The 27,302-nt window shown below is 40.5% G+C and overlaps 1 protein-coding gene across 9 annotated transcripts in view; it reads left to right on the top strand.

Moving 5' to 3' along the window:
- Nucleotides 1-24,795, top strand: part of PER2 (period circadian regulator 2) — an 87,077-nt gene extending 62,282 nt beyond the window's left edge. For all 9 annotated transcript variants that reach the window (XM_050963996.1, XM_050963994.1, XM_050963991.1 and 6 more), the window contains 10 exons: nt 921-1,017; nt 2,204-2,360; nt 2,460-2,590; nt 4,078-4,278; nt 4,505-4,765; nt 7,675-8,531; nt 16,990-17,176; nt 18,516-18,708; nt 21,168-21,318; nt 22,556-24,795. In XM_050963996.1, coding sequence (XP_050819953.1) covers nt 921-1,017; nt 2,204-2,360; nt 2,460-2,590; nt 4,078-4,278; nt 4,505-4,765; nt 7,675-8,531; nt 16,990-17,176; nt 18,516-18,708; nt 21,168-21,318; nt 22,556-22,705 — 2,385 coding nt within the window. In that variant the 3' untranslated portion in view covers nt 22,706-24,795. The remainder of the gene's footprint in view (nt 1-920; nt 1,018-2,203; nt 2,361-2,459; nt 2,591-4,077; nt 4,279-4,504; nt 4,766-7,674; nt 8,532-16,989; nt 17,177-18,515; nt 18,709-21,167; nt 21,319-22,555) is intronic.
- The last annotated feature ends 2,507 nt before the right edge of the window (nt 24,796-27,302 follow it).

The raw sequence follows: 27,302 nt of genomic DNA, 5'->3' as shown, positions 1-27,302 counted from the left end.
CTGGGCTGCAGAAGTTTGCAGATTCTTCTGAGAAATATTTTTTAAATTATTTAATATAGCTTCTTACTGATCCTGCTGTTGTGTTACAACTCCTGTGGGCTTTCGAGTATGTCATTGTCTTTGTTTTCTGCTGATCAGCACAAATATTATGTGCAGGAAAAAGTATCTTAGCATTCACTAAAACCCTTAAAGACTTTTACCTTCCCTATCTTGATTTTAACAATTTTTTTTCTAAACATGAGCATTAGAGATACAGGTTTTTTTGTTTTTTTTTTAAACTATTCTAGCAAGTCCAGAGGCAGGGTCAGAATGATGATACATTTTGTGAGGATAGAATAAGAATTTTTAATTAATGAGGTTTAAAAAGGTAGGCAGATCTCTTTTGAAATGCTATATTAAGCATTATTAATTCTTTTTTTCAGAGACCAGGACTGAGTCTGTTGTGTAGAATATTCTTTTTCTAATTTTCCTCTGCAAGCTCAGTTGCTAGTTTCAAATAAATGGCCCAATATTTTGGGAAAAAGTGTTTTGTTCTTGGTAGTTTGTGCTCCCCTAGCTAACACTGGAAGAATTAAATGCAGTCTAAGATGCGACTATGTCAACCACAGTGTGTAGTAAAATTATGTAAGTCTTTGCTTTCTCAGTCAAGAAAAAAAATCTTGTTCACCAATCCTTTCAGTATATGTACACAGCCTTTGGAAATGACCTTCTCAGCTCAGGTCAACAGGCTTCGGTTTGTGAGGCTCACACTAGCACTCTGAAAATAGCTGTGTGGACAGCAAAGCTCTTTGAAGTTGCATCTAAGGTTGGAGCTTGGGCTCTGAAGCCTAGGGAGTTCATTAAGGACCCAATATGTATGAATAAGCCAAAATTTTCTAGTGATTATTTTTTCTCTTTGCACACCCCTTGACACTTTTCAGGTGACATGTCAAGATGCACATATGGCCAGAAATGAAGGACAACATATTTTCACTGATAGAAGAGTGAAGCTGGAACATAAGAAAAAGTCTTTTGGAGGTAAAGCAGCAAGAGCTTGTATTTTTTTCTGTAAAACAGCAGAAGTTCAGATTTTTGTTCAAGTGAGCTGTGTTAAAGTAACTAAATCCAATTTCCAGGCAAAATATGACTGTCAGACTATAATACTAACTGGGAAACAGAACTTTACTTTTATTTAGTACTTTTTTGTGTTTATGGATGTGAGTTCAATGTCTGAGAATTGTATCAAATATCTTTTTGGAATTTTCCAGTTAATTGAATATTTTTGTGATGGACAACTTTCAAAGACTTAATAGCTAAGCGTGTTCTAAGATAACTATTTGGATTATACTATGTTATAAATAATTTAATTATTATTCTCTGTCTCTCTTCTTGCATATTTGTTCTGTTTCTGAAAGTAGTAAATTCCTTCAGGGAGGGATTTTATTTTGTACTGCAACATTGTTGGTACATAATATATGTGCAGTTGTAAGAAGATGTATAGTGAGAACTTTCCTAGATCCTGTCTTCATTGCACAGTGTTCTCTTTAGCCTTACTGGGGAGTATTCCACCAAACCATCAGATAATTGCATTTTTTTAGTGGGTATTAGGTCGTGTCAGCATAGATATTGTAACAAATGCCTCAGCCCAACAACTGTGATGTGACTCATAGAAAATATAATGAGGCACATGAATTGAGCTCACAGTTTTTAAAGTTAAAAGCTAAATTTAGGAAGGGACAAAGTGTTACAAAAACAAGTAAAATATTTTCTTTCTATTTGTAACTCCAAAAATTCATAGATACTTTCAACTTGTTGTCACTCATAAGATTTAAAATTTGAACATACAAAGAGTTTGGCTATTCACCTGGTTCCTTAATACTTTACATCCACCCTCGTAGTCCTCAGACCTTCATAAATTCTGTTTTGAGTATGCTGACTTAAAATAAGTAAGTACTGAATACAGCGTAATATAAATTAAATTTCAAGTTAAAACTATGAGGACTATTGGTTTTCCGCTAATTGTGAAAAACATTTATGCAATACTCCTGTTACATTTGACTGGCACAAACATTTTATTGCAGTATTTACTGGTTTTACTATATTTTAATGAAGGATAACTTCTGAGTCATTCAGAAGAAGGACATAAATTAGGGTTTGATTTACATCTGCTTTATTTTAAGAGTTATGAAGGGTTAACTTGTAATAAGCATGAATCTTTATACAGAAAAAACAAATTTTTCGAGTGTTCGGATGGAAGATATAGCTGAAAAGGATACTGTAGCCATTGCTGCTCATAAGAATGTGGTTACAGAGGAACTGACTTGGAAGGAACAGCCTGTGTATTCCTATCAACAGATTAGTTGTTTAGACAGTGTCATCAGGTAGGCTTCCATCCAATGTGTATTGTTGGTGTGTAAACTGTTTTTAAGCCCTAAGTTTGCAATATTTTTATTTAACTTTGTTAAACACTTACTATATAGGTACTTGGAGAGTTGCAGCATACCTGGCACAATAAAGAGAAAATGTGAACCTTCATCAAACAATGCTGCTTCACTGAGTTCTGATGATCACAAGCAAAAAACAGCTGATAATGCCATAAAGCCATCAGGAGGTATTAATTAACGTAATTTTAATTAGGATTTAGCAAAAACATCAGTTCTGTGCAGAACATTCTCAAGTATGGAGTTTTTTAAGTGGAGAGGGAGAGAATGCCCATGTTTGATTTTGACAGTCTCATATCTAGCAAGACAATGTGGCCGTGAAATCAAAATTCTAAATAACTTTAGCTTAGGGTAACTTCTGCACTGTCAAAGACAATTGATGAAATTTCTTCTTGAAATTTCATTATCTGTGTTCACTAAACAAATCACGTTAGTGTTAGGTTTTTAAAAAGCTACATAAAATTATGAAAATTCATGAATGTTTGCAGCTTTTGTAGTTTGATAATTTGTGGTTAAGATTCCCTTAATTTGGAGTTTCTGAAGGTGTTGACAGTTCATTACAATAGAAATAACTATATAATCTTATTTTGGTTTTGATGTTGTAACAGCTGTGTTTGTTATGGTAATCACACAAGTGCATTAAGCATATTAATATACATATATAACTTTTCTGGGGGTCAAAGCTAAAGCAAATCAATTAAGAAGCAAACATTGGATATGACTAGTTATAAATAACTATACAATTTTAAAGTAACCAAAGATACGTTGTACTTTTTAAAAGAGAATTCTTGATGGCTATCACATTTCTAATAATAATTGGAGATATACTTGTTCTAGAAATGATAGAAGATTTTCCTAGTGGAACTGAAAGGAACCTTGAAAAGTCATTGAGTCCAGCCCCCTGCCTTCACTAGCAGGACCAAGTACTGATTTTTGCTCCAGATCCCTAAGTGGCCCCCTCAAGGATTGAGCTCACAACCCTGTTTAGCAGGGTTTAGCAGGCCAATGCTCAAACCACTGAGCTATCCCTCCCCCTATGTCTATTGTTGGAAAAGGGATGGAGGAAGTAGAAAGGGAGGCAGAAGGAATATATAAATAGGCATGGCAGAATTTTATTTTTATTTTTTATAATTTTGACAACTAATATTGTTTTTAAGCATTTGTTTTGTTTTTTATCTTTTTAAATGTTCATAATGGTTGGAAGTTATGGGGAGTGTCAGACAATTATTTAATGACAGTAGACAGTGAGATTCAAAAAGCTAAAGCTTTATAACTGTTAAAACACAAATTGTCAACATCACATGTCAAAATAGATCGTTAAATCAAACACTAAGTTCTCAAGAAGCATTCTTCTCACTTTGCCTATCTGTAAATTTCAGCTGTTATCGATGAAAATACGTGTGTGTGTGTGTGTGTGTGTGTGTGTAATAGTATGTTGTCTTGGAAGTTGGGGTAATATCTGACATAAACACGTTGGCCCTTGCTGAACTATTGGGAATGAACAGAATCTGAATCGTCTCAAAAGCAATTCAGTCTCTGGCATTCTATGACTCAGGCGATTGATTTTTTTTTTTTCATTAGCTTATTTCATGTTTCATCTAATGAAGTTTTATTTCATGTTTCATCTAATGAAGTTTTAACTTTTTCTCCTCTGAAGAAAGAGTGCTGTTGAAAACTCATATAGACCCTGCTGTGTTGAAGACATCTGATAAATCAAATGGTCCTCCGGTAGTTGGTGCTCACTTAACCTCTTTGGCTTTACCTGGGAAACCAGAAAGTGTTGTATCCTTCACCAGTCAGTGCAGCTACAGTAGCACCATAGTTCATGTTGGGGACAAAAAACCACAACCTGAATTAGGTACAGTACTTATTATTGAGATGAATAGCTTAATTTAAGACATTTTACCACTATAATTAGCTATTCCATTATCAACCGATGGGATGATGTACGCTTTTTTGTTGCTGTAGAATACTTACGGACAGACATTTTAGAGTTACAGTGCTTTTATCGTAAAGTCTTAATTTTAAAATTAGCAGAATATTTTGCCTCATTTGCCTTAAATATTTTTTCACTTTTGTTCTAGAAATGATAGAAGATGGTCCTTGTGGAACAGAACTCTTAGATAGTCAACTTCTTGTCCCTCCATCCACCGCTATACATGCAAACCAGGAAAAAGAGCTATTTAAGAAGCTGGGACTTACAAAGGAAATTCTTGCAGTGCATACACAAAAAGAAGAGCAGAGCTTTTTGAATAAATTCAGAGAAATTAAAAGATTCAAGATTTTTCAATCCCGCTGCAATTACTACTTACAAGATAAACCCAAAGGACGTCATGGTGAACGTGGTAAGGCAATAATTGTTGTCTTTTTTGAACTTTGTTTTAACCATTAAAGTTATCTGTGAACAGGAAAAAACATATCTTAGATGTTGCAGGTTCAGAAGCTGTTAAACCATGGATCACTTTAAGGGTAGTACAAATGCAATTGTCATTTTTCTTTGGCTGAAGTTAGGCTTCAGTGTTCACTGAACCCTGGATATGAAATCCTGCTCCTTCCAGGAAGCCCAGAACGGAATGGAGAAGGGACACTGATCTGTAGGGCACAGTGGTAGGAGGAAAAAATAGAAGGGAACATTATATGTAAAATAGGCATGGATAGTTGTATCTTTTGTATTGATAACTGGCATCAGTTACAAATTGAAGATTTATTGCATTTGAATTTAAAGAATCTATAGCGGGGTGGCCAAACTTACTGGTCTTCTGAGCCACATACAACAATCTTCAGAAGTTCGAAAGCGGGGGCACACCTGCAGGAGCCGGGGCTTGGGGCTTCATCCCCACTCCTGCTGAAGCCCCTACCCCACTGCAAGGCAGAGGTCTTGAGTTCGTCCCCCTGACCCCCAATTGATAGGAAGAGAATGGGGAGACATGGAGGGCTTGCAAGCTGCACTTTAACAATAAAAGTGCTGCATGTGGCTCATGAGCCACAGTTTGACCGTTGTTGATCTATAGCATAAAGCATAAAATTGCTAAGTCCTTTAAATGTAAGATGTTGTGTTATACCTATGATGGCGTGTAGGGATCCCACACAGATGAGGAAGGCCTCAGAGTCCAGGTGGTGTAGCTAGCCCCGTCTCTGCAGCCCTGTCAATCATGCATGATAATGAGGAGGCTTTTAAACTGCAGTCACCTATGGGGGAACCGGGAGCGGAAGGAGCAGGATTGCCCAAAGCATCAGACTGCAGGAATGACTCCTGAAGCTGTGGATGGAACCCCTCACCAGAGACCTTCACCATGATGCAGAGGAGAGTATAGCAGACCTCAGAGGCCCAGCCAGAGCGATCTTCCCAAAACCCACTACTTTGGTGCTGGATCACTGGTAGCACTTTAGACTTGCCAAACACACCCCCTTACTGGGGCTGCAGAGAGGAATTATCCCTGAACATCTTGGGGGTTGTGACTTTCATTTGATTCCCCATCTGGAGAGACTTAAGAAGGCCCACAAAGGGCAGAGCACACACACCCTTGCAAATAGTGAGGAACCGCGCAATGTAGATAACTGGGCATGGTTAGGTTCTCCTATCCTTGCAGTGGGGAACCACCAAGGATTCTGTTGTTAGATCTTTAAAATATAAATCAACAAAACATACAGTAGAACCTCAGAGTTACGAACACCTCAGGAATGGAGATTGTTCGTAACTCTGAAATGTTTGTAACTCTGAACAAAATGCTATGTTTCAAAAGTTTTACAACTGACCATAGACTTAATACAGCTTTGAAACTTTACTATGCAGAAGAAAAAATGCTGCTTTTAACCATCTTAATTTTAATGAAACAAGCACAGAAACGGTTTCCTTACTATGTCAGATCTTTTTTTAAACTTTCCCTTTATTTTTAGTAGTTTATGTTTAACACAGTACTATACTGTATTTGCTTTTGTTGTCTCTGCTGCTGTTTGATTGCATGCTTCCAGTTCCAAATGAGGCGTGTGGTTGACTGGTCAGTTACTAACTCTGGTGTTTGTAACTCCGAGGTTCTACTGTACTACAAGTTGCCATGGAAAAATTATGACAAAATATTTCATCTATGAATCCCTTGTTTGAAAATCAAATCCATAAAAGTAATGTTTAAACTTGTATGTGTGGGATTGTTCTTCACTTCTACAGTGTGTATGATCAACATTTTAACAGAAGATTCAAATTCTACTAACCTCTTTATGGTAGGATGTGAACATCTACAAATTGTGTGCTAGTGCATTTTACATTAATATTAAAAACAATGGGGCAGCCTCATCCCAAGTTTTGGAACCAATGGATAAATGTACTTTTAAGTAATTTTGTGATGGTGATGAATGAAAATGATCATGAAAGATGGCCATATTATCGGTTAGGGAACTAAAGTATTAGCTGAACTGATTTTAGATCGGCAGTGTCAAACTCACTCTGAGAGGGCGGAATTCAATTTTTAATTATAGTTCATGTACTGTGTAGCTATTGACATCTACATACTATGCACAATCCACAGCCAGGTGTTTAACACACTGATAATCGAGAAACTTTCTTCTGTCTTCTGACAAGTGTGCACCAGAATAGAGATTTTCAAACGTGTGAAATTTTTCTTTCCTCCATCAATCCAGTTGACTACTGACACCAGTTTAGTTTGTAACTAAAAGAAAATTTTAGTGTTGTCTTCCACATAAAATAAAGCAACACGCTCTTCTACATAAAAAGACCTTTTCTTCAATCAATCAATCAAAAAATAAATTGCCACAGCACCTCCTAGTTTTGCTACATCTTTTGTTCTGGGTTTATTCCCTCTTTTGCTTGCTTGAGAGTCTTTAGAGTTTCCTCTGAAATTAAAGGCCTGTGTGGCAGTGATTCTCTAACACAAAGAGGGCTAGAATTGCCTTTCTGTAGTTGCTGTTTTTATAGACCAGAGAGAATTCTAGAGGTACTCCCCCCTCAAAAACTGAAGTCGCTGCATCAAAACTGTTGGACAAAGGGGTGAAGGACTACATTTGGGCACAAAATGCACAGCTTTTTCCCCCTCCTCTTGATTTTCCTTTTCTGCAATTGTGCTAATACAGCTGTTCCTGCAAAGTTTCTGTGCCAGAGGCAGAAGAGTGAGTCTGACTACTCCCTAGTCAGTTCCATTCAGTTGTAATAGAGCAACAGACACAATTTTCAGCAGCTTCTGAGAATGACTTGAAGGGGACACTTCACAATTTGGTATAATTATTTCCTGCTGTGTTCCAGGTGCTCGTGGGCAAAGAAATGGTACTTCTGGAGTAGATCAGTCTTGGAGGAAAAGTGGAAAGAACAGGAAATCAAAACCAAAACGAATTAAACCACAGGAGTCCTCGGACAGTACAACTTCTGGACCCAATCCCCCTCATCAGTTTCCTTTGCAAGGCCTAAATAGTACAGCTTGGTCACTATCAGATACTTCTCAAGCTAGCCATTCAGCCATGTCTTTCCCTGCTGTTATGCCTGCATATCCACTTCCAGTTTTTTCAGCAGCAGGAACTGTGCCTCCAGGTCCTGAGGCTTGCCTTTCTGGTTTCAATGATTTACCAGATTCTGGAAATAATTGTCCTGTGCAGCCATCACACTTCTCTGCACCTCTTGTAGCACCAGTGGTAGCTCTTGTGCTCCCCAACTACATGTACCCTCAAATGAACAATAATTTACCCCAGACACTTTACAATGGCCAGCCTAACTTTTCTGCTGATCCTACTTTCTCTTCACAGTCAGTGTTTTCAGCACAGCCGCCATTAGCTGTCCCAAATCCTTTCCCTCAAGAGACATTCTTTCCAACACAACCATTCCATTATAGTACACCAGCAGAAAGTGAAAAGACTCCTGCCATGGAATCACGGAATGATCCATCCCGTTCCTCCACGCCACAGTCTCTTGGTCCTCAAGATCAGGCCTCGCCACCTTTGTTCCAGTCCAGGTGCAGTTCTCCGCTACAGCTAAACCTTCTGCAATTAGAAGAAACCCCCAAAAGTGCTGAAAGTGGAGCTGCTGCTGGTTTACATGGAGCTTTAATTGAAGGAGGATCCACAGACGAACCCATAACTGATGACAGCAGCAGAAAAGGATCCTCTCCTGTAAGTATTGCATATAGTTTCCAGAAAAAAAATACATCTTTACATTTTGAATATAGCTATTCTTCTTTTCATAGTCCATGTGCAGAAATACTTCAGAAAAGTGTAAAATTGTATTGTCCCAACAGTAATTTATGTAACATCAGTTTCAAAGCTGTACAATTTGTTTTTTTGCTGCAGAGTTTCAATGTAATCTCTTTAAACCTACCCTCAAGTTTAGGTTGGAAAATTTGGACTTTTCCAGTGAGCTCATTCTAGTGAAATAAATTGTTTTAAACTTACTCTTTCCCTGAGGGAAAGAAGAGAAATGAAATTTGTTTTCATACTGAACAAAAACAGCATACTGTTTTGTTACTACTTTTTTTTTAATTGCTTTAAAAAGTTTATAATATAAAGTTAGTAGAAGAGGTTTGGAAATGTATTACGTATATTGCAAGACCTGTTATATTTTATTCAGTTAATATGAACACACGATATTCTTTTTGTGAAGAGAATTGAAACTGATTCTAAGAAACCATCTTAGCAGCTTAATTATTTTGTTACAAGCTTTGAGGGGCAGATAAGTGGAAATATAACTGTGGACTAAGCACACATTTTTGTAATTTTAAAATCCAATGTACAGTACATTGGCAAATGAAATGAGGAAATTAATTAATATATGTATCTCTACACCATTTTAGCTTTTCCTTGGTCTACGTGGTATAGTAAAATTGTATGGACCATCAGTCAGTTTCCCTTTTACCTCAAGTTCCTTAAATTTCAAGGATCAACATGTGAGTGTTGATTTTGTTGAATTTAAACTCTGAAAATAAGAGGATCTCTGTTAGAATAATGTTTGCTATACAGGATTTAACAGCATAGAGGATTTGGACCCCTGTTAGCCCCTTAAAAATATATGTGGGGGGAGGGGGAGGCTTGTGCATGCACGTACCCAAGATACATATACTGTTACTTGTGTACTTATGAGTCATTAAATATTATGCAGTTAATTGTAGTAAATGATATAGCAGTGTTAACCTGTATGGAATCCCTAAAAATACTTATTGAGAACGTGGATTTTTTGATGATGTAGTTGATGCAAAATGTGTTGATGCTAATGCATATGCCCTGGAATTCCTATCTCTCCAGAGTGTTAGGACCTTGCCATCACCCAGTGTTTTATTTTCAACTCTAAGAATCTCTGATGCATTTTATTTTAGTGCTCATTGGGAAATACTAGTCTATAATCATAGAATCCTAAAATATCAGGGTTGGAAGGGACCTCAAGAGGGCATCTAGCCCAACCCCCTGCTCAAAGCAGAACCAATCCCCTGACAGATTTTTACCCCCGTTCTCTAAATAGCCCCCTCAAGAATTGAATTTACAACCCTGGGTTGAGCAGGCCATTGCTTAAACCACTGAGCTATCCCTCCCCCCTGCAAAGGAGTTAACCAGTATGTATAACTTCTGCTTCATAGATCTGTTGTCTTACAGTGGCATGTGTGTGTTTAAATTATGCTCTGTGGAGCTATTACCATTTTCTTGGCATATTAAGCAAGATCCAGATACCTCTGTGTTGGTGCAGAGAGAGAGAGTGCACAATGAATGCCCTGTGATTTTTATAAGTCTTAACTAGTTTACGCAGATCATACAATATTCTCCTCTTAAAGGTTAATTAGATTAAAACACTAAAAAAACATAGACTAATCCATATTTAGGGTTGGTCAAAATTTTCTGAATTTAGATATTTGGATGTGGTGGGGGTGTTTTGTTTGTTTGTTAAATTGTATTTTAGAGAAGGGGGGGAAGAAATTTTTTTTTAAACACTAGTTCTACCCACAATGGATCATAAAACTTATTATTTTAAGGGGGAAAAGCTTTCAGGTAGTGAGACAAATAGTCCAGTTTCATTTCTAGAGTACAAAGGGTGCTTACTAGATGGTTTTCCTTGTATCAGGTTTTCAACCAATGAGTTAATGTAATAGGTGCACCTCTGGAGAATACTGTGTGAGAAACTTGAGAGGAAAAATTCATTGTTGACAAATACAAAGCATTGTACAATGAAAGGAATAATTTGTATTACTCATGCTCATCAGTTGGGTTTGAAAGTAGCTAACTACATGGAAAACAACTTAATGTCATTGTGAACAGCTCAGTGGAAACTTCTGTTCAATGTGCAGTGGTAGTCAAAAACAAACAAATGTTAGAATGTATAAAGAATTGGATGGAAAAATAATACTGAAAATATGTCATTATCTGAGCCAATGGAATGTCCTCATGTGGCATAGTCAAATGATCAATCGTGATCACCCTATTTCAAAGAGAGAGAGCAGAAATCAAAGGATCCAAGAGATGATGAGAACTATATGGAGAGGGATTGATAAAATTTGAGACTGTTTAGAAAAGAGACAAATAAAAAGAGAGATGGCATGAAGAAGGTAAATTGTGTGCTTTGATTTATCCCTTCTCATAACACCGAAAAAGAAGACATAAACAAAAATGAAAGGTAACAAATTAAAACTGACAAAAGGAAATACTTGTTAATCATATATCATGTAAACCTACAGAATTCTCTTACCAGTAAATATTATTGAGGCTGACAGTATAATATGATTTAAAAAAAAATCAGATGTATATAGATGATATCTTGTTAAATTAGATAAAGTTTTTTTTTAATTAGCGTAAAAGTTAATATCATGTTTTAATACATAAACACTAACTCTCAAAAATTGGAAACTTCCCCATTGGGCAGTTTAGTCTATAATTGTCTGTAACAGGTTTTCTTGCATCTTTTTCTGAAGCATGTAATGCTGTCCATTTTCAGAGACTCTGTTGGACTAGATAGATCACTGGTCTGAACAATTCATTTGTGTAACTTTTCGTAGGACTCCCTCAATCTCGGTCAGTTTCTTCATCTGACATTTTTAATTCTGTTTATGTTCCATTTCTTAAAGAAGAAAAACTCTGAACTTGATTGACTTGAAACAGAGACTGATGATGTACTAATTACATTTTTGATATATTTCACTTTTGCAAGATGATAGAGTGGAAAATTCAGTTTTCATAAACAAAGCTATTTCTGTGTTTATGCTAGTCATGAAAATTAAACTTACTGGAAGTTCTGCCTTTCCACATCGGAGTGTATCATATGCTATACTTGAGCTAATGTTCTATTTTTAATATATTCAGTCAGAAGCTTGAATTTCCAAGTATCCTTGACCTAAGTTGCAGCAAAACCTTTACAATATAACTGTAAGCCTGCTTTTCAGTTAGAACCTGCTCTGAGATGTAGAAAATGTTTCCCAGTGTCTTACTTAACCACTAACAGTTCATCTTGTTGACGCTTTCACTGTAAACTTATTTTACTTGTCTGAGCTTCCTAAAATGTTTGGTACATATTTTGTTTCGTAAGCCTTCAAAGCATAATTGTATTGTACCTGTTGTGAAATCTTTTACTGAGATGGTTCTTTTCATCATGAAAGAAAGATAGGTAATACTTTCTATACAGGTCTAACTTTGCTGTTAGAATTAGTCCATACAAATGTCACTTCTAAATCCTCTGCCCAACCTCAATTTTTAATCACCCCACAAAATTTGGGCTGGTCTACACACACGTTCCATACCCAAAGAAACACCAATATAGTTACAATGGCATGTGTTAGTTTGGATCCCACTGTGGATGCATGTGTGCCTCATGCCTGCAAGACTGGATTTTTTTTTTTTTTTACTAGCAGTGTCCATAACTGTACATGTGCCCTGTGCTGCTTCATGCTGCTATATGAGGGCTTAAAAGATGGCATGACCTCTGCCCTCCCTTGGTTCCCTTTTACCACCAGTGACAGTAAGACTTACCCTAGCAGATGTCTTGAGTAGACCTTAGATTAGGGCAGCAAGCTTTTTGGCCTGAGGGCCACATCGGGTTTCGTAAATTGTATGGAGGGCCGGTTAGGGGAGGAGGTCATGGCCTGGCCCCCACTGCCTATTGGCCTCTCCCATTCAACACCCCCCCCATTCCCTGATGGCCCCTCTGGGACCCCTGCCCCATCCACATACATCCACTCCTTGTCCCTTGCCTGCCCCTGGACCCCTGCTGCATCATCCAACCCCTCCTCTCATTCCTGACGGTCCCCCCGGGACCCCCGCTCTATCCAACCCCCCCTGACTGCCCCCTGCCACCCCATCCAACCCCCACCCCCTGACCACCACCCCGAACTCCCCTGCCCTCTATCCAACCCCCCTGCCCCCTTACTGTGCTTCCTGGAGCACCGGTGGCTGGCGGTGCTACAGCCGCGCCACCTGGCTGCACCCAGGCCGCACTGCCACCCCACCACACAGCACAGAGACTGGGTTAGGCCAGGCTCTGCAGCTGCGCTGCCCCAGAAGCTCACAGCCCTGCCACCCAGAGCACTGTGCGAGCCGAGGCTGCAGGCTAGGGGGAACAGCAGGAGAGGGGCCGGGGGCTAGCCTCCTGGCCAGAAGCTCAGGGGCCACGCAGGACGGTCCCGCAGGCCAGATATGGCCTGTGGGCCATACTTTGCCCACCCCTGCCTTATATCCAAGCTTCAGATAACCCGTATAAAGTACAAACCACAATTGAAGACTTGCGCTTTGATGGCTCAGAATTATTCATTGAAAGTGACAGTGTCCTACTCTTGCTGAAAGATCCTATGGTGACTTTATACTTCTGGGGATCTGTGCTCCTCCAGCTTCCTGCCCTCAGCTTGCGTATCAGCAGAGGCAGCATATACAGTTTTACAATAGACAGAATGTGATGCAAAGGAGCATCTGAAGTACAGTAGGGAACAACAGCTTTCTCAACCTTGACTCTAAACTCTGTTATACTGACACATCCTCAGATGAATGAGGTGTTCAAGAGCAGCACCAGAACCAGTCCACAGAATATGACCACCTTCCCCATCCCTCTTTATGAATCCTTCTCACAGGAAACTATTGGAAACAGAAATGGCCTCATCTAGGAGCTGTAGAAGAGGTTCCCCATGAACATAAGAGGCTTCAAACTCCTCGTACTTCTGAAGAAAAAAGGAGGTCTTTGTCCTGTTCTAGAGTTGAGGAAAAATGGATGGATAGATAGCTCCACTTGCAGGATCCTTCCACACCTCCATCCATCTGGCCCACTAGAAATACCTAAGGGTCACAGTGAGTCCCAACCGTTATCAATACAGGTTTCTGCCATTTGGACTCTCCATAGCATCAAGAGTGTTCACAGAGTGCCTGGCTGTAGAGATGGCACATCTAAGAAACCAGGAATCCCCATCTAGGCAACTGGCTGATAAGAGGACGGTCCCAGGAAAAGATTGAAACAGCCCTAGATGACGTGTTTTCCCAGTTGGGATTCCTGGTGAACTACAAGAAATTGTCCTTCGCAGTTGGTAAAGTTAATAGGAGCTCTGATCAACTCCAGATCAGCAAAGGTATCTGCTGGAGGACAGGTATTGGTCCCTTTAGTCAATTAGTGCATGACGTGTGGTCAAATTGACAACAGCACATACATGCCCTGAGCTTTTTAGGCCATATTTCTGTATCAGCATATGAGACACCACTTGCCAAACTTAATCTGTGGACTCCACAACAGCGTCCAAGCATCATATGAGCAGATGAGTTGTAGTTTAGCCCCATGTCCTACAGGATCTCAGATGGCGGCTAGATCCACTGAACATGAGACAATACTCTTTTCAGTTCCTTCCCAGTGATTATGCTAGTGACAGATGTCAGGAACAGATTGGGGCACCCAATAGAACCACTTTCAGATGCAAGACTCATGTTGTCAGAATCATCTGAAGCTCTACATGAATTTCTTGGAACTAAGGGCTGTCAGTCTAGCCTCTGTAGCTTTCCTGCCTGTTCTTCAGACTCTGTGGTGCAGACAGATGGCACATTGGCAGAGCACCATTTGTAGTGGCAGTGCGCTATATAAACAAACAAGGATGCCCTCAATCATCCCATCTCTGTTTAGAAGCCATGAAGTTCTGGGAATGGCATCATCAGCCTGTAGCAATCTTGGTAGATCTAAATCTTCTGGGAGTCAGCAATGACTTGCACACTTTGAGCTGGAACTTAACTAGTCTTGAGTGGCCACTGCAGAAATCCATTCTTGACCTGATATTCTACCAGTGTGAGACCCCCTACTGTAGACCTCTTTGCCACAGTGGACAGTTTCAAATATAGGGACTTCTGTTTCAGAGGAGATGTAAACCCAGCCTGCCTTCTAGAAGCCTTTCTTTATTTGATCTCAAGAACTCCTATGTTTTCTCACTGATCTTTCTTCTCCCCATCCACAGGATGATATCCAAGATACGATGGGACATGTCTACAGTTATGGTAGCCCCTACTGACTGAAGCAGCTTTAGCTGTTAGATCTCGTGTATATGTCCAGCCAGCCTCCCAGCGTGCCTTCCCATGTGTCCCGACATACTGTCTCAGAACCAGGGTCAAATACTTCACCCAGACCCACAGTCATTACACCTAACTGCCTGGATGTTGATTGGATGAGTAGGACTGACAGACTACTCCTTATCGGTTCAGGAGATTGTTTTACAAAACCATAAGACCTCCAACAAGAGGACTAATTCCTCAAAGTTGAAAATATTTTTTTTCCATCACAGGGGCAGCCCAAAATCCAATACAGGTTCTGATACCAAAGATTCTGGTCATAGTGCTCTTAAAACAGGCAGAATTGGCATTTAGCTTTAGTCTACCTGGCTGCAGCATCATTGTAATATGCTCAGATAGTCATTTTCAGTCTTCTCTGACTCTACAGTGTCAAGGTTTCTCAAGGGCCTTCTTCATCCCTGCCCTCCAATTAGAGACCCAGATCCCACATGAGATCTTCACATTGTCTTCCTGCAACTTATGGAACCTCCATTCAAACTTCTATCACAGTGATCATTATACCACCTCACCATCAAGACTTTCTCTCATGGCCATCACATCAGCATGGAAAGTCAATGAACTCCAAGCACATATGACCAAAATATCCTTCGACAGGGACACAATGGTGGTGAAATTGCACCTTAAGTTCCTCCCTAAAGTGGTCTCAGAATTCCACCTGAACCATTCTACGATCTTACTGCTTTTCTTCCTGAAATTGCATTCTTTGCTGGAGAAAAGAAGCTTCATACTTTGGATGTTTTCAGGGCCTTCTTTGTTATCTCAACAGGACACAGCCTTTTAGACTCTCTCTCCACCCTCCTCTGCATGGCCATATCCAGCATGTTGAAAGGTCAAGTGTAGAAATATCAATACACACAGTGTATTTCCACTTTCTGTCAGTTGGCTAGCAAGCCTTTTCCTCCGGACAGTAATGCGCACCCCACTAGGGCACAGGCAGCAGCTTCTGGAACATGCCAGTCCTCGTGATCTGTAAGGCAGATGCCTCGAGCAACCCGCTAACTTTTGTCAAGCATTATGCACATAACATGGCTGCCAGGGCAGATGCCAAATTCAGAGGAGCAGTACTTCAGTTTCTGTTTGACTGATATAGACAAGACACTCCCTCACACTATCCAGGTACTGCTGCAGGTACATACTGCTTGTTGGTCAACTTCAGTGGAGTTCCACACTGTCACATACTCAGAACGGTTACTTACCTTACAGTCACAGGCTTTTTGAGATGTAGTCAATGTGGATCCTATGACTTGTTCCGTTTCCACTTTTAGCACTCCTCAGCAGTACATACCTTGTATTGCAAGAGAACTGAAGGAGGTTTGTGGCCACTGTGCCCTTTATGACCTTGTACAGGTGCACAAGGAGGCACAGAGGTGTGTGGCCCCAGCGCAAATGGCTTGCGTGTCTCTGTCTTACGCGCAAAGGGTGCATGTGAACCTGTAGTGAGATCTACACTGTGTACAGCATTGTGAGGAGCCATGATTAGAAAAAATACTGTTACTGTGTTATAAAAAAGTATAGTTATTGGTACGATCCCCTAGAACACACTAATTATAAACCCGTATAAAGATGCTTGTACACATGTAGCTTCTTCCCCCAGAGAACTGTGTGTAGACAGGCCTTATCTTTTTGTCCTCTTACAGCAATGGTGATAGCTATTTTTTTTAAGTTTAAGTTACAATAGGGACAATTCCTAGTCTTTCCTGTCCCGTAGAAGCTAGATGCTGCAGAAGAAGTCAGATGGCTCCAGCACAGTGAAGTACATTAATACTGTCCCTTTGACAAACTGTTTCATTATATTGAAGAGAGATGTTTAACTTGTGTTGAAAAAGAATATGTAGTTGAAATCTAAATGAGTTATTTGACTAAAAGATTACCTGACAAACCTATTAATCCACTTCCTTCTACCTCCTTAATTATCAGTCAGACTACCTGTGTATTGTGCAGCTGTCCCTTTTCTCTATGAAAAGGTACTGTTACTTAATTTTATGTAAAGAACTGAAGTCTGTCCCATATATTAACATAAATGTTAGTGAATAAATGGTTATGATTTCATTTTCACCTTCCTCTCACCCAGATTGATTCTCCAGTGGAAGCTCAAAATAGTGATGCTCTCTCTATGTCCAGTGATTTACTTGATATTTTACTTCAAGAGGATACATATTCAGGCACTGGCTCAGCTTCATCAGGAAGTGGTGTATCAGCAGCTGCTGAGTCGTTGGGATCTGGATCCAACGGCTGTGGCATGTCAGGAAGCAGAACAGGTAACATTTACTGGTTAAATATAATCATGCCTTAAGAGGGGGATTGTGAACTATTACAGATATCACTTTGACCTCAAGAGCTTTACAGTAAAATCATACTCTTTTAAATCTAATTTACAATCCTAATTTTACGATATTTATAAATTTCATGTAGCTTTATTTGTCTCAGGCTGCTGTAATAGCTTGTTGAAAATGGAGAAACATTGACTTCTGTTTAAATGTTTTTCTTTGGGCTGCATCTGGAACAACTAACATCTGCTATCTTAGTTGTAGAGAGTCTGTGAGGCCAGGTAGGAAGATATTTGAGGTAATTGTGACAAATCAATAGATGAGTTTTTTCTTCATTTTCTATTTAAAAGAACTAATTTTAAACTGAGAAGTATTTGTTTCTTTTAATCAAAACTAACGCTGCAGATCTTAGAATAATAATAATAAAAAGCTTCTGGGTAACGTTGTCCAGTGTTCAGATACTGCCTCTAACGTGTTCAGTCATATTTTGAATTGGATTTTGACTACAGATGGTGTGATAGGGTTCCTTTCTTAGTTGCCATCTTTTCTGGGTAATAGCTCATAGGGCAATGACTATGTATTCTATTGACCATTCCAAACTTTCTATTCCATGTTTGGCAGCAACAGCTATCGTGGGAAACTTCCCTATGTAGGATGGGTGGGCAAACTTTCTGGCCCTCGGGCCACATCGGGGTTGTGAAACTGTACAGCGGGCCAGGTAGGGAAGGCTGTGCCTCCTCAAACAGCCTGGCCTCACCCCCTGACTGCCTCCCTCAGAATCCCTGACCCATCTAACCCCCTCTGCTCCTTGTCCCCTGACTGCCCTGACCCCTGTCCATCCTCCCCCCCACCATCCCCTGACAGCCTCCCACCGAATCCCATGCCTATCCAAGTACCTCTGTCCCCTCACTGCCCCCCGGAGCCCTCTGTCCCTTATCCAACCCTTGCCCCTCCTTCCCCCCCAACCATGTCGCTCAGAGTGGCAGGAGCTTGCAGCTTCGCTGCCCAGCTGGAGCCAGCCACCCTGCCCAGAGTGCTGGCGGTGCATCACGCTAAGGCTACAGGGGACAGAAGGGGAGGAGCTGGGGACTAGCCTCCCCGACCAGGAGCTCAGGGGCTGGGCAGGCCGTAGTTTGCCCACCTCTGATGTAGGAAGTTAACACAGATGATCTACTCAGAGACTTTTAAAGAGGTTCTCTATTGTATACCTCCATCAGGCATTTTGATTGGCTAAAAGGGTTTTCCTGTTACAGGGGAAAGCATAGTTCAAACAATGTACTGAAATGGAACATGTGACATTTATTATAAAAGCCACTTTTTATTTTTAAAGGCAGTAGTGAGACAAGTCATACCAGCAAATATTTTGGAAGCATCGACTCCTCAGAAAATAATCATAATACAAAAAAGAACCCTGAAATGGAAAACAGTGAACATTTCATTAAATATGTCCTTCAGGATCCTATCTGGTTACTGATGGCAGATACAGATGATGCTGTTATGATGACTTACCAGATACCATCCCGGTAACTCTAAGTACTTTTATTCCTGTATGAGCTAAGAGGTGCGGTTTCACTAAAGATTACCTGACCCTGAATGGACTAAGAAGTTATGTCATTCTGCTTTTCAAGCTTGCTCCCTTTTTAGCACTTTCTATTTACTAGCCTAAAAGATTAGAAAGATGAATGTGTTTGATAGCTATAGAAACAAGGATAAGTCCAATTTAGTAGGATTAATATGGTTCTAAACTATGGTATTGGCTGAGGATGTTGTACAGTTACTGACTGACAGTTGTATTCTTACAAATCCTTTTAGTCTGACTAGTTAGACCTCTATCAGTTGGAGTGCATGGATTAGTGAGGTGATTGTAGTATGCAAATCACTGTACTGTTGCTATTTCACTTAAAACCTACACATTCAAATGCTTGCCTCCTGTCTAAATTCTTTCCCCACCCTATAAACACACACATTCCGTGCTCCTCACAAAGCCCCACTCTCTGCACCTTAGGAAGGATAAGGACCCACGAGCAGAGAGTAAACTCTTAATTTAAAACATTTGATTTGGTTTCTCCTCCTCTATCTGTCTTTCAGTAACTTATCAAAACTGCAGGTAGGTGTGTGAAAAGAGAAGCCTGTTATCTCCTGTGAGGAGTGAAAAGGGAGATTGGACTTGGGCATCCAGATTTATAAAGTGGTTAACTTTAGTGCTCCCTATTAATCTGATATAAATATAGACTTAGTGTATGTCTACACTACAAATGCTACTGAGGTACAGCTGCACCAGTAGTATAGACCTTACTACAGCAACAGAAGGCGTTTTTCTGTCACTGTAGTAAATTCACTCCCGTCAGTCGAGATATCCCCTCTTAAGGAACAAGTCTTTGGTCAGATTGTGTCTATAATGAGAGTTAGGGCAACCTAATTCCATCACACAGAGGATAAAAATTTTCACAGCCCTAAGTGATATAACTAGTTTGAGCTAAGTTTTAGTTGTAGCCCAACCCTTAGAATTTCTAAGAGTAGCAACAGATGCAAAAGTATATTGTTTCAAATATTGTTCCAGTGGACAGTGTCTAATAACCAGAGATTTAAACCCACCAGCATAGAGGCTGATATGAAAGACAGTGGAAGTGCAACACCTAAGTGAGAAGCCAACCCATTCCTATTCCTACTGGCAGGAAAGGAGAAGGTATTGGAATTCCTACCAGTGTGCTGTCCTTTGACTCTGCTTTGGGGTTTCATCTTCCTTATCAGCACGTGACTAGTAAATGGTGTGACAGACCAAGGCCAGTAGGGTACAGGAGTCTGGTAGAGGGCAAATATACTGGTCACTGGATGAGTAGTTTTCTGTTCCCTGAGTGACCAGAGCAGGGCTGCACTAGGAGTAATCAGGAACCTGCTAGAACCAATTAAGGCAGACAGGCTGATTAGAACACCTGCAGCCAATCAAGGCAGGCTAATCAGGGCACCTGGGTTTAAAAAGGAGCTCATTCCAGTCAGGCGAGGGGGAGCCAGAGGAGAGGAAGTGCGTGTGAGGAGCTGGGAGCAAAAGGTGCAAGGAGCTGAGAGTGAGAGGGTGTGCTGCTGGAGGACTAAAGAGTACAAGCGTTATCAGACACCAGGAGGAAGGTCCTGTGGTGAGGATAAAGAAGGTGTTTGGAGGAGGCCATGGGGAAGTAGCCCATGGAGTTGTAGCTGTCATGCAGCTGTTACAGGAGGCACTATAGACAGCTGCAATCCACAGGGCCCTGGGCTGGAACCCGGAGTAGAGGGCGGGCCTGGGTTCCCCCCAAACTTCCCCACTGCTGATCAGACACAGGAGAAGTTGACTGAGACTGTGGTGAAGATCACTGAAGTGAGCAAATCTGCCAGTAAGCCCAGGACCCACCAAGGTAGAGGAGGCACTTTGTCACAATGGTCAAATTTAAGTAAACATTCCAGAACCAAATTCCACACCCCCTCTTACTCCTGGAAAGGAGGAATGTTTTCTGTCTCTCTGTAACTTGTAATTCCAGAGTTGCCTGACTGTGCTGCCTGTTGTAGAGGAACAGGTCTCCTTTTTTTCTGTTGGAACCCGCATCAGAAAGCCACATTCTTGAGTTCTCCTCTCTAGTTAATACCTCTAGTGCTTGTATCTGCTCTAGATCAGAACTGTCTTCAGCAGCAGCAGAGTGCAACTGAAAACATTCTTGTCAGTTTCACAGATGCTGCCAGCAGGTTTCTGAAGAGTCACTTCAGGAAAGCAATGAGCTAGCAGCAGAGACACAGGAGTGGTCTGTCTGCAAACTTGGGAAGATGCTGACACAACCATAACATCTTTCAGACTTATAGTTGGTTGTAAATTTAACATAGATTAATGAGGGATGAGGGGTGAAGCTTTAAAATGTTAGCTTTCCACAAGATATTTCTATGTGCAAGCCAGATACAAATTAGACTTTAGGTCCTTAAAACTGTGAATTTCAATTTCTAAATACATTTATTTTAGAAATGTGGAAATGGTTTTAAAAGAGGACAAACAAAAACTAAAGCGAATGCAGAAATTCCAGCCAAAGTTTACAGAAGAACAAAAAAGAGAGCTTATTGAAGTTCATCCATGGATCCAGAAGGGTAGACTTCCAAAAGCAGTTGCTAATTCAGTAAGTTTAAATGGATTAATGCTACTCTATTACGTAAGTCTTTGTTTGCTGTTGGGACTCATTTTTATAGTTGTTACACAGAAAACTTGATCAACTACATTGAGAGACAGCATTTATAATAGTTTTTAATTTATACGGGGGGATCGTACTCACAGGCTTGCTATGTGAAAGAGGTCACTGATAGATACATTTGAGAACCACTGATATAGAACATCCACATATAAAAAATAATTCTTCCTTTGACATAGCTGTAGCTACGACAAGGGTTAGGTCAGCTTAACTAATTTTTCACATCCCTACGTTCAATGACAGATTATCCACTGATCCCAGGGGGCCCTTGCCTAGGTGTCCTGGCCAATTGAGGAGGCTCAGGAAAAATGGACACCTCGTCCCCAGCAGACAAGGGATAGGGTTGGGGCCAGAAACTCACCAGCCATGCTGGGACTCTGCCCACAGCAGCTGCCTGGAAGAGAGCCTGGCTGGGAAGAAGCGGCAGCCCACTCCATGGAGAGCAACTCCATCCTGCTCCCTGCCTGGGTCTGGCTGCCAGGAAGGGTGGGAGGCAGCCAAATGCAGCTGGGGGTGGGGAGCAAGAGAACAGAGAGAGCAGGTATTGTGGCGGCAGGAAGAGCACAGGCCCTGGGCTGTGGGCAGGAAGGAGACATGTAGGGAGGTCATGCATCCTCCCCTTTAGTTGATGCCCCCTCCCCCAGTATAGGGAGGCACCAGTCGGCCCGGATAACTCTGGGCAAGTGGGGTGTGAGAAGTCCCAGTGCCCCGAACCCCACCCCCACAGAAGCAGAGGGCAGCAGGCGAAGCCCCAGTGCCCAGTCCCATGCTGCGGTCTAGGGACTGGAGGAGCTCTGGCAACCTGCCGCGGCCTCAGGGCTGGGGGAGCACTCACTCCCCACTGCAGCCCTAGGGCCCAAGTGAGAGAGGGAGGGGGCAGAGCTTCTCTGGGCTTGGGGCTGCAGTGGTGGGGGCGGGGGGTAGAAAAGAGCAAATGGGCTGCAGTGGGGGGTGGAATGGGGTGGGACGGTGGGTGGAACGGGTGAGGGAAAGGAGCAGAACGGGCAGGGCTACAGGCGGAAGGTGTGGGGAAAGGGCTCTCCACTTGCTCTGGTCCAGAGCCGCACGAAACCTTAATCCACCTCTGCCTAAGTGTCGACCTAACTTTTTAAGAATTGGTTCACTTAATGCTTTATGAGGATATGTCACTATCGTATTTCTTTTGAAGGAGTGTATTTATTGTGAGGTCAACACACGAAGCTGCTTTTATACACCATATGATGAAGAAATCCATGAGATGGAACTTAATGAAATGATTGAAGCCAATGAAGAAAACATCTTGGCTACCCTGAGTCAAATCAGTGAAGAACAAACCTAATATTTGGCACTATTTAAAAATAGGAGCTGCTTTAAATTACAGTGATGCATCAACATGTCTTAAAGGTTTTAAAACTTATTTCTAGCTAAATGAATCTGGTTTATAAAACAAATGGATTTTTTGTTCTAGAAAAAGGTCATTTGTGAATAAATCTCTTTGAATGGGGCAATCCCTTATCTCTCCAGTACGTTGTTGGAAACAAAAATCTTTTATTTAAAAACAAACAAAAAAAAAAGGATTAGACTCTCACATAAATGCCTAAAACGTTTCTATAAATTGTAGAAGCTTTCATGAAAGCCTATAGATCTGGTAACCAGGTTAATTAATACTGCAAAATACATAGTTTAGTTATGTTTTCTTCAGATATCCACTTAGTAATAATGCAGTGTTAAATTGAATTTACATTTTGGAATCACTGTTAATTACTGAATTAGTCCACTATATTGAAGAAGAATGTTGATACTCTGGGTATTTTGATTCACAATTCCTATCCTTTCTCCAATTAGTTGATCCCATCTTCTTTGTTCGCTTTCATGTTATTTAAATGCTGGAAATATTTTAATAACATATTACCATGTCAATATCTAGTCTTAAAATGTTTAGGTCACAGATTAAAATTGTGATGGGAGAACATAAAGGAGTGCCATGAACTTTGTAATGTTTTATTTTCATGACCATTGAAACGTTATGAACTATTCATTACACTGAAATCTTAGTTCTGAGAATTTTATTTCTAGTATATGTTCAAAAACTTGAACCGCAGAAAAGAACACTGGTTATCTACCACTGCCTGTTTGTTAAACTTGGTAGAAGTTTGTGTACCCTTCGTTCTAGTTCATTCCTTCATTAAGTTGGCCACCAGTCTTTCAGTTCTGGCTAAATAAACATTAAACATACATGCGTTCAGAGGTTTAGAGAGTTCTCTCAACTTCAAGATAGTTGTTATACACAGAAAAGGATTTTAGAACAGTATTCATTTCATTATATTTGGTTACTGAGTGATCGTTAGCTATGTGGGTGGAATCCTTTGCTGTCAGGAAGTTTACTTGTAGTACCTCTGGAATTGTATGGATCTGGATGGTTGTGCATTAGGTGCAAAAGCTGTTCTTTTATACTTCTTGGCAATGAGAAGAGGACAAAAAAGGGTGGATTTGCCAATAAGTATTGAGATAAAGAACACTTAAGCTTAGAATACTTCTGGATGGCAGTACTGAGTCTGAAGGGTAACAGGGGAAATGTATAAAGAGGTTCAGCTGCAATCAAAACATTAGTTTTAATGTATCTTCACTTAATGTATTTACAGTTACTGCAACTGTATTTCTGGTGTTTTTCATCTTCATAGCTTGAAGGCAGAACTCATGAATTTCATACAGTCACAACTTACTTGTGACTATTTCACTTTAATGTTGTATAAAAAACTCACCAGCACGATCTCATACTCCCATTGTTTTTGGGAAAGAAGATCAAACTTAAGTCTGTGTAAATATTAAAGGGGAAACCCAGTTTAATCTTTTAGTGTTTATAAAGTCCAATGTACTAGATGTTTTGTGCAGAAATTAAGCCGTGCAGATATACCAGCATATTGTGCGTATTTCGTTATTACATGAAAAATATATTATTTTAATTGGACCAGAGTGATTGAGAAATAAAGCTTTAAGAGTGCAATCTAAGTGTACAAACAACTTTCAGGGACTTCTCACACACTTCGTAATTTTTTTCACCATTAGCATGCTTTTCTGGTTAATTTTTTTAACAAACGTCTTGTAACTTAGTGAAAGGGAGGGAAAAGGTGAATTTAGAGCATTTTGTAGATGTGTTTACACAACAACTTACCCTTGTTTTTTAAAGTGTGTGCATTTACAGGGGTAGTAGTAAAATATTTTCCTGTAACTTTAAAATTACAAATCTCCACTTTTAGATAGGTTGGGAAAAATTATAACTTATGTTTGTAATATGATTTGTGACGTAACCTTTTGTCAGCAGTGTTTTCTGTACACAGTGCAATATCTTTTGGTTTTGTCACTTGTGACTAATTTTTATGACTTTTGTTGCTTTTTAGAAAACTGGTAAATAAAACAGATATATTTTTAGCTGCCTTTTTATTTTATTGACCTTTTGCAGCTGGGGGTAACTATATGCCAGTTATACCTAACACATGTAAACTACTTTATCAAACATGAAGATTATATAAGCTACTAATAGTTTACCTATACCAAAGCCGATAAAATTAAATCTTTGCTATCAACTCAGAATAGTAAATTTAGTGTTCAAAATGGAAAATGCAAGTTTTGCTTGCTGAAAATGTGGGTTTAGTGGTTCTGGGATTCTGGACAAAGTGACTGGCAGGGGAAGCACCTAATTTGACTTCAGTATGTTTTATTGTGAATTAATGGGCACTAGCTGTTCAAAAATGCCAGAAGGCGATGTTGTCTTGCTTGTTTTTTGTTACATATCAACTAGACTACTATCATTACTTCTTCTCTCGTCCTCTTCTAAATTCTTGTAATGAGCAGGTGAGGAAACCAGAATTCCAGTTTCACCCCCTGAAATTCAATCATGTTTAATCATTATTAGACACACCTTCCTTTGTGGTGTCAGTAATGCTGTAGAGTATTAAAACCCAACACTTCAAGCTAAGTTACTTTCTGTGTGTGTTTTCTGTAAGTTTGAACTTTAGCGTAGCTAACTAAAATAATAAATTTTGTGTTTGTTTATAATCAGTTTCTAACTATATTTTTATATTTTTGTGCCCTCGCTCAATGCTGTAGTGTTTGAGTTGGGAATGCTACTTTTTAAAAAAGAGTTTCCACTGGAGTGAAAATAGTTCTGTTGGCATTAGAGTTGATTAAAAGCTTTTTTTTATATAAAACCTAAATTTGGGTCCTACCACAGGAAAACAGATTCAAAACTATTAGGCTCAGGTTTTTAGAATTGTGTATCTATTTTTCACAGTTACCACAACTGGATGCCAAATTCTAAGCCTTAATAATAGAGGTGCTACGAAAGGCTAAATGAAAGGGGTAGACATGTAAGATTTCTCATAGACTCTTAAGGCAAAGAGTAGTTCTGCATTGACCACAATGCAGTGTGTATTTGTCTACTGTGTCAGGGAACTCTGAAGTCATATAGTTCTTCAAAAGAAACCCATTGTATCAGGGAGAATTAAGGCCTGGTCTACACTACGCGTTTAAACCGAATTTAGCAACATTAAACCGATTTAACCCTGCACCCGTCCACACAACGAGGCCCTTTATAGCGCTATAAAGGGCTCTTTAAACCGGTTTCTGTACTCCTCCCCGACGAGAGGAGTAGCGCTGAAATCGGTATTGCCATGGCAGATTAGGGTTAGTGTGGCCGCAAATCGACGGTATTGGCCTCCAGGCGGTATCCCACAGTGCACCATTGTGACGGCTCTGGAAAGCCATCTGAACTCGGATTCACTGGCCAGGTAGACAGGAAAATCCCTGTGAACTTTTGAATTTTATTTCCTGTTGGCCCCGTGGAGAGCTCACCAGCACAGGTGACCACGCAGAGCTCATCAGCACAGTAACAATGCAGTCTCCTGAGAATCGAAAAAGAGCTCCAGTATGGACCGCATGGGAGGTACTGGATCTGATCGCTATATGGGGAGAGGATTCCATGCTAACAGAACTGCGTTCCAAAAGATGAAATGAAAAAACATTTGAAAAAATTTCCAAGGCCATGATGCAGAGAGGCCACACCAGGGACTCAGTGCAGTGCCGTGTGAAAGTTAAGGAGCTCAGACAAGCCTACCAGAAAACCAAGGAAACGGAAGGTCCAGGGAAGGGCTGAAAACATGATGCTTCTACGCTGAGCTGCATGCAATTCTAGAGGGGTCGGTCACCAGTACCCCACCCTTGTCCGTGGATTCCGAAGTGGGGGTGGTAATCTCAGCCATGGCTGAGGATTCTGCAAATGGGGAAGATGAGGAGGAGGATGAGCTTGCAGAAAGCACACAGCAATCTGTTCTCCCCAACAGCCAGGAGCTTTTTCTCACCCTGCCGGAATTACCCTCCCAGCCCTCCCAAGCCACTATCCCACACAATGAAGCCATGGAAGGGACCTCTGGTGAGTGTACCTTTGTAAATATAAAACATGGTTTAAAAGCAAGCGTTTTTTAATGATTAATTTGCTTTGAGGACTTGGGATGCATTCGCGGCTGGTCTAGTTATTGGAAAAGTCTGTTAACATGTCTGGGGATGGAGCGGAAATCCTCCAGGGACATCTCCATGAAACTCTCCTGGAGGTACTCCAAAAGTCTTTGCAGAAGGTTTCTGGGCAGGGCAGCCTTATTCTGTCCTCCATGGTAGGACACTTGACCATGCCATGCATGTAGCAAGTAATCTGGTATCCTTGCATGACAAAGCCTAGCTGCGTACGGTCCTGGTGTTTGCTGGCATTCAAGCAACATCCGTTCTTTATCTCGCTGTGTTATCCTCAGGAGAGTGATATCGTTCATGGTAACCTAGTTGAAATTCAGGAATTTAATTGAGGAGACAGAGATGGCCATTCTTACTGGGCTATTTGCCTGTTGCTTAAAAGAAATCCTTCCTTGCAGATAGCCAAGCAGGGGAAG

The sequence above is a fragment of the Gopherus flavomarginatus genome, chromosome 8, assembly GCF_025201925.1.
Source record: "Gopherus flavomarginatus isolate rGopFla2 chromosome 8, rGopFla2.mat.asm, whole genome shotgun sequence".
NCBI lineage: Eukaryota > Metazoa > Chordata > Testudines > Testudinidae > Gopherus > Gopherus flavomarginatus.
The sequence above is the reverse complement of the archived record's forward strand: the minus strand, read 5'-3'. Positions and strand labels throughout refer to the sequence as shown.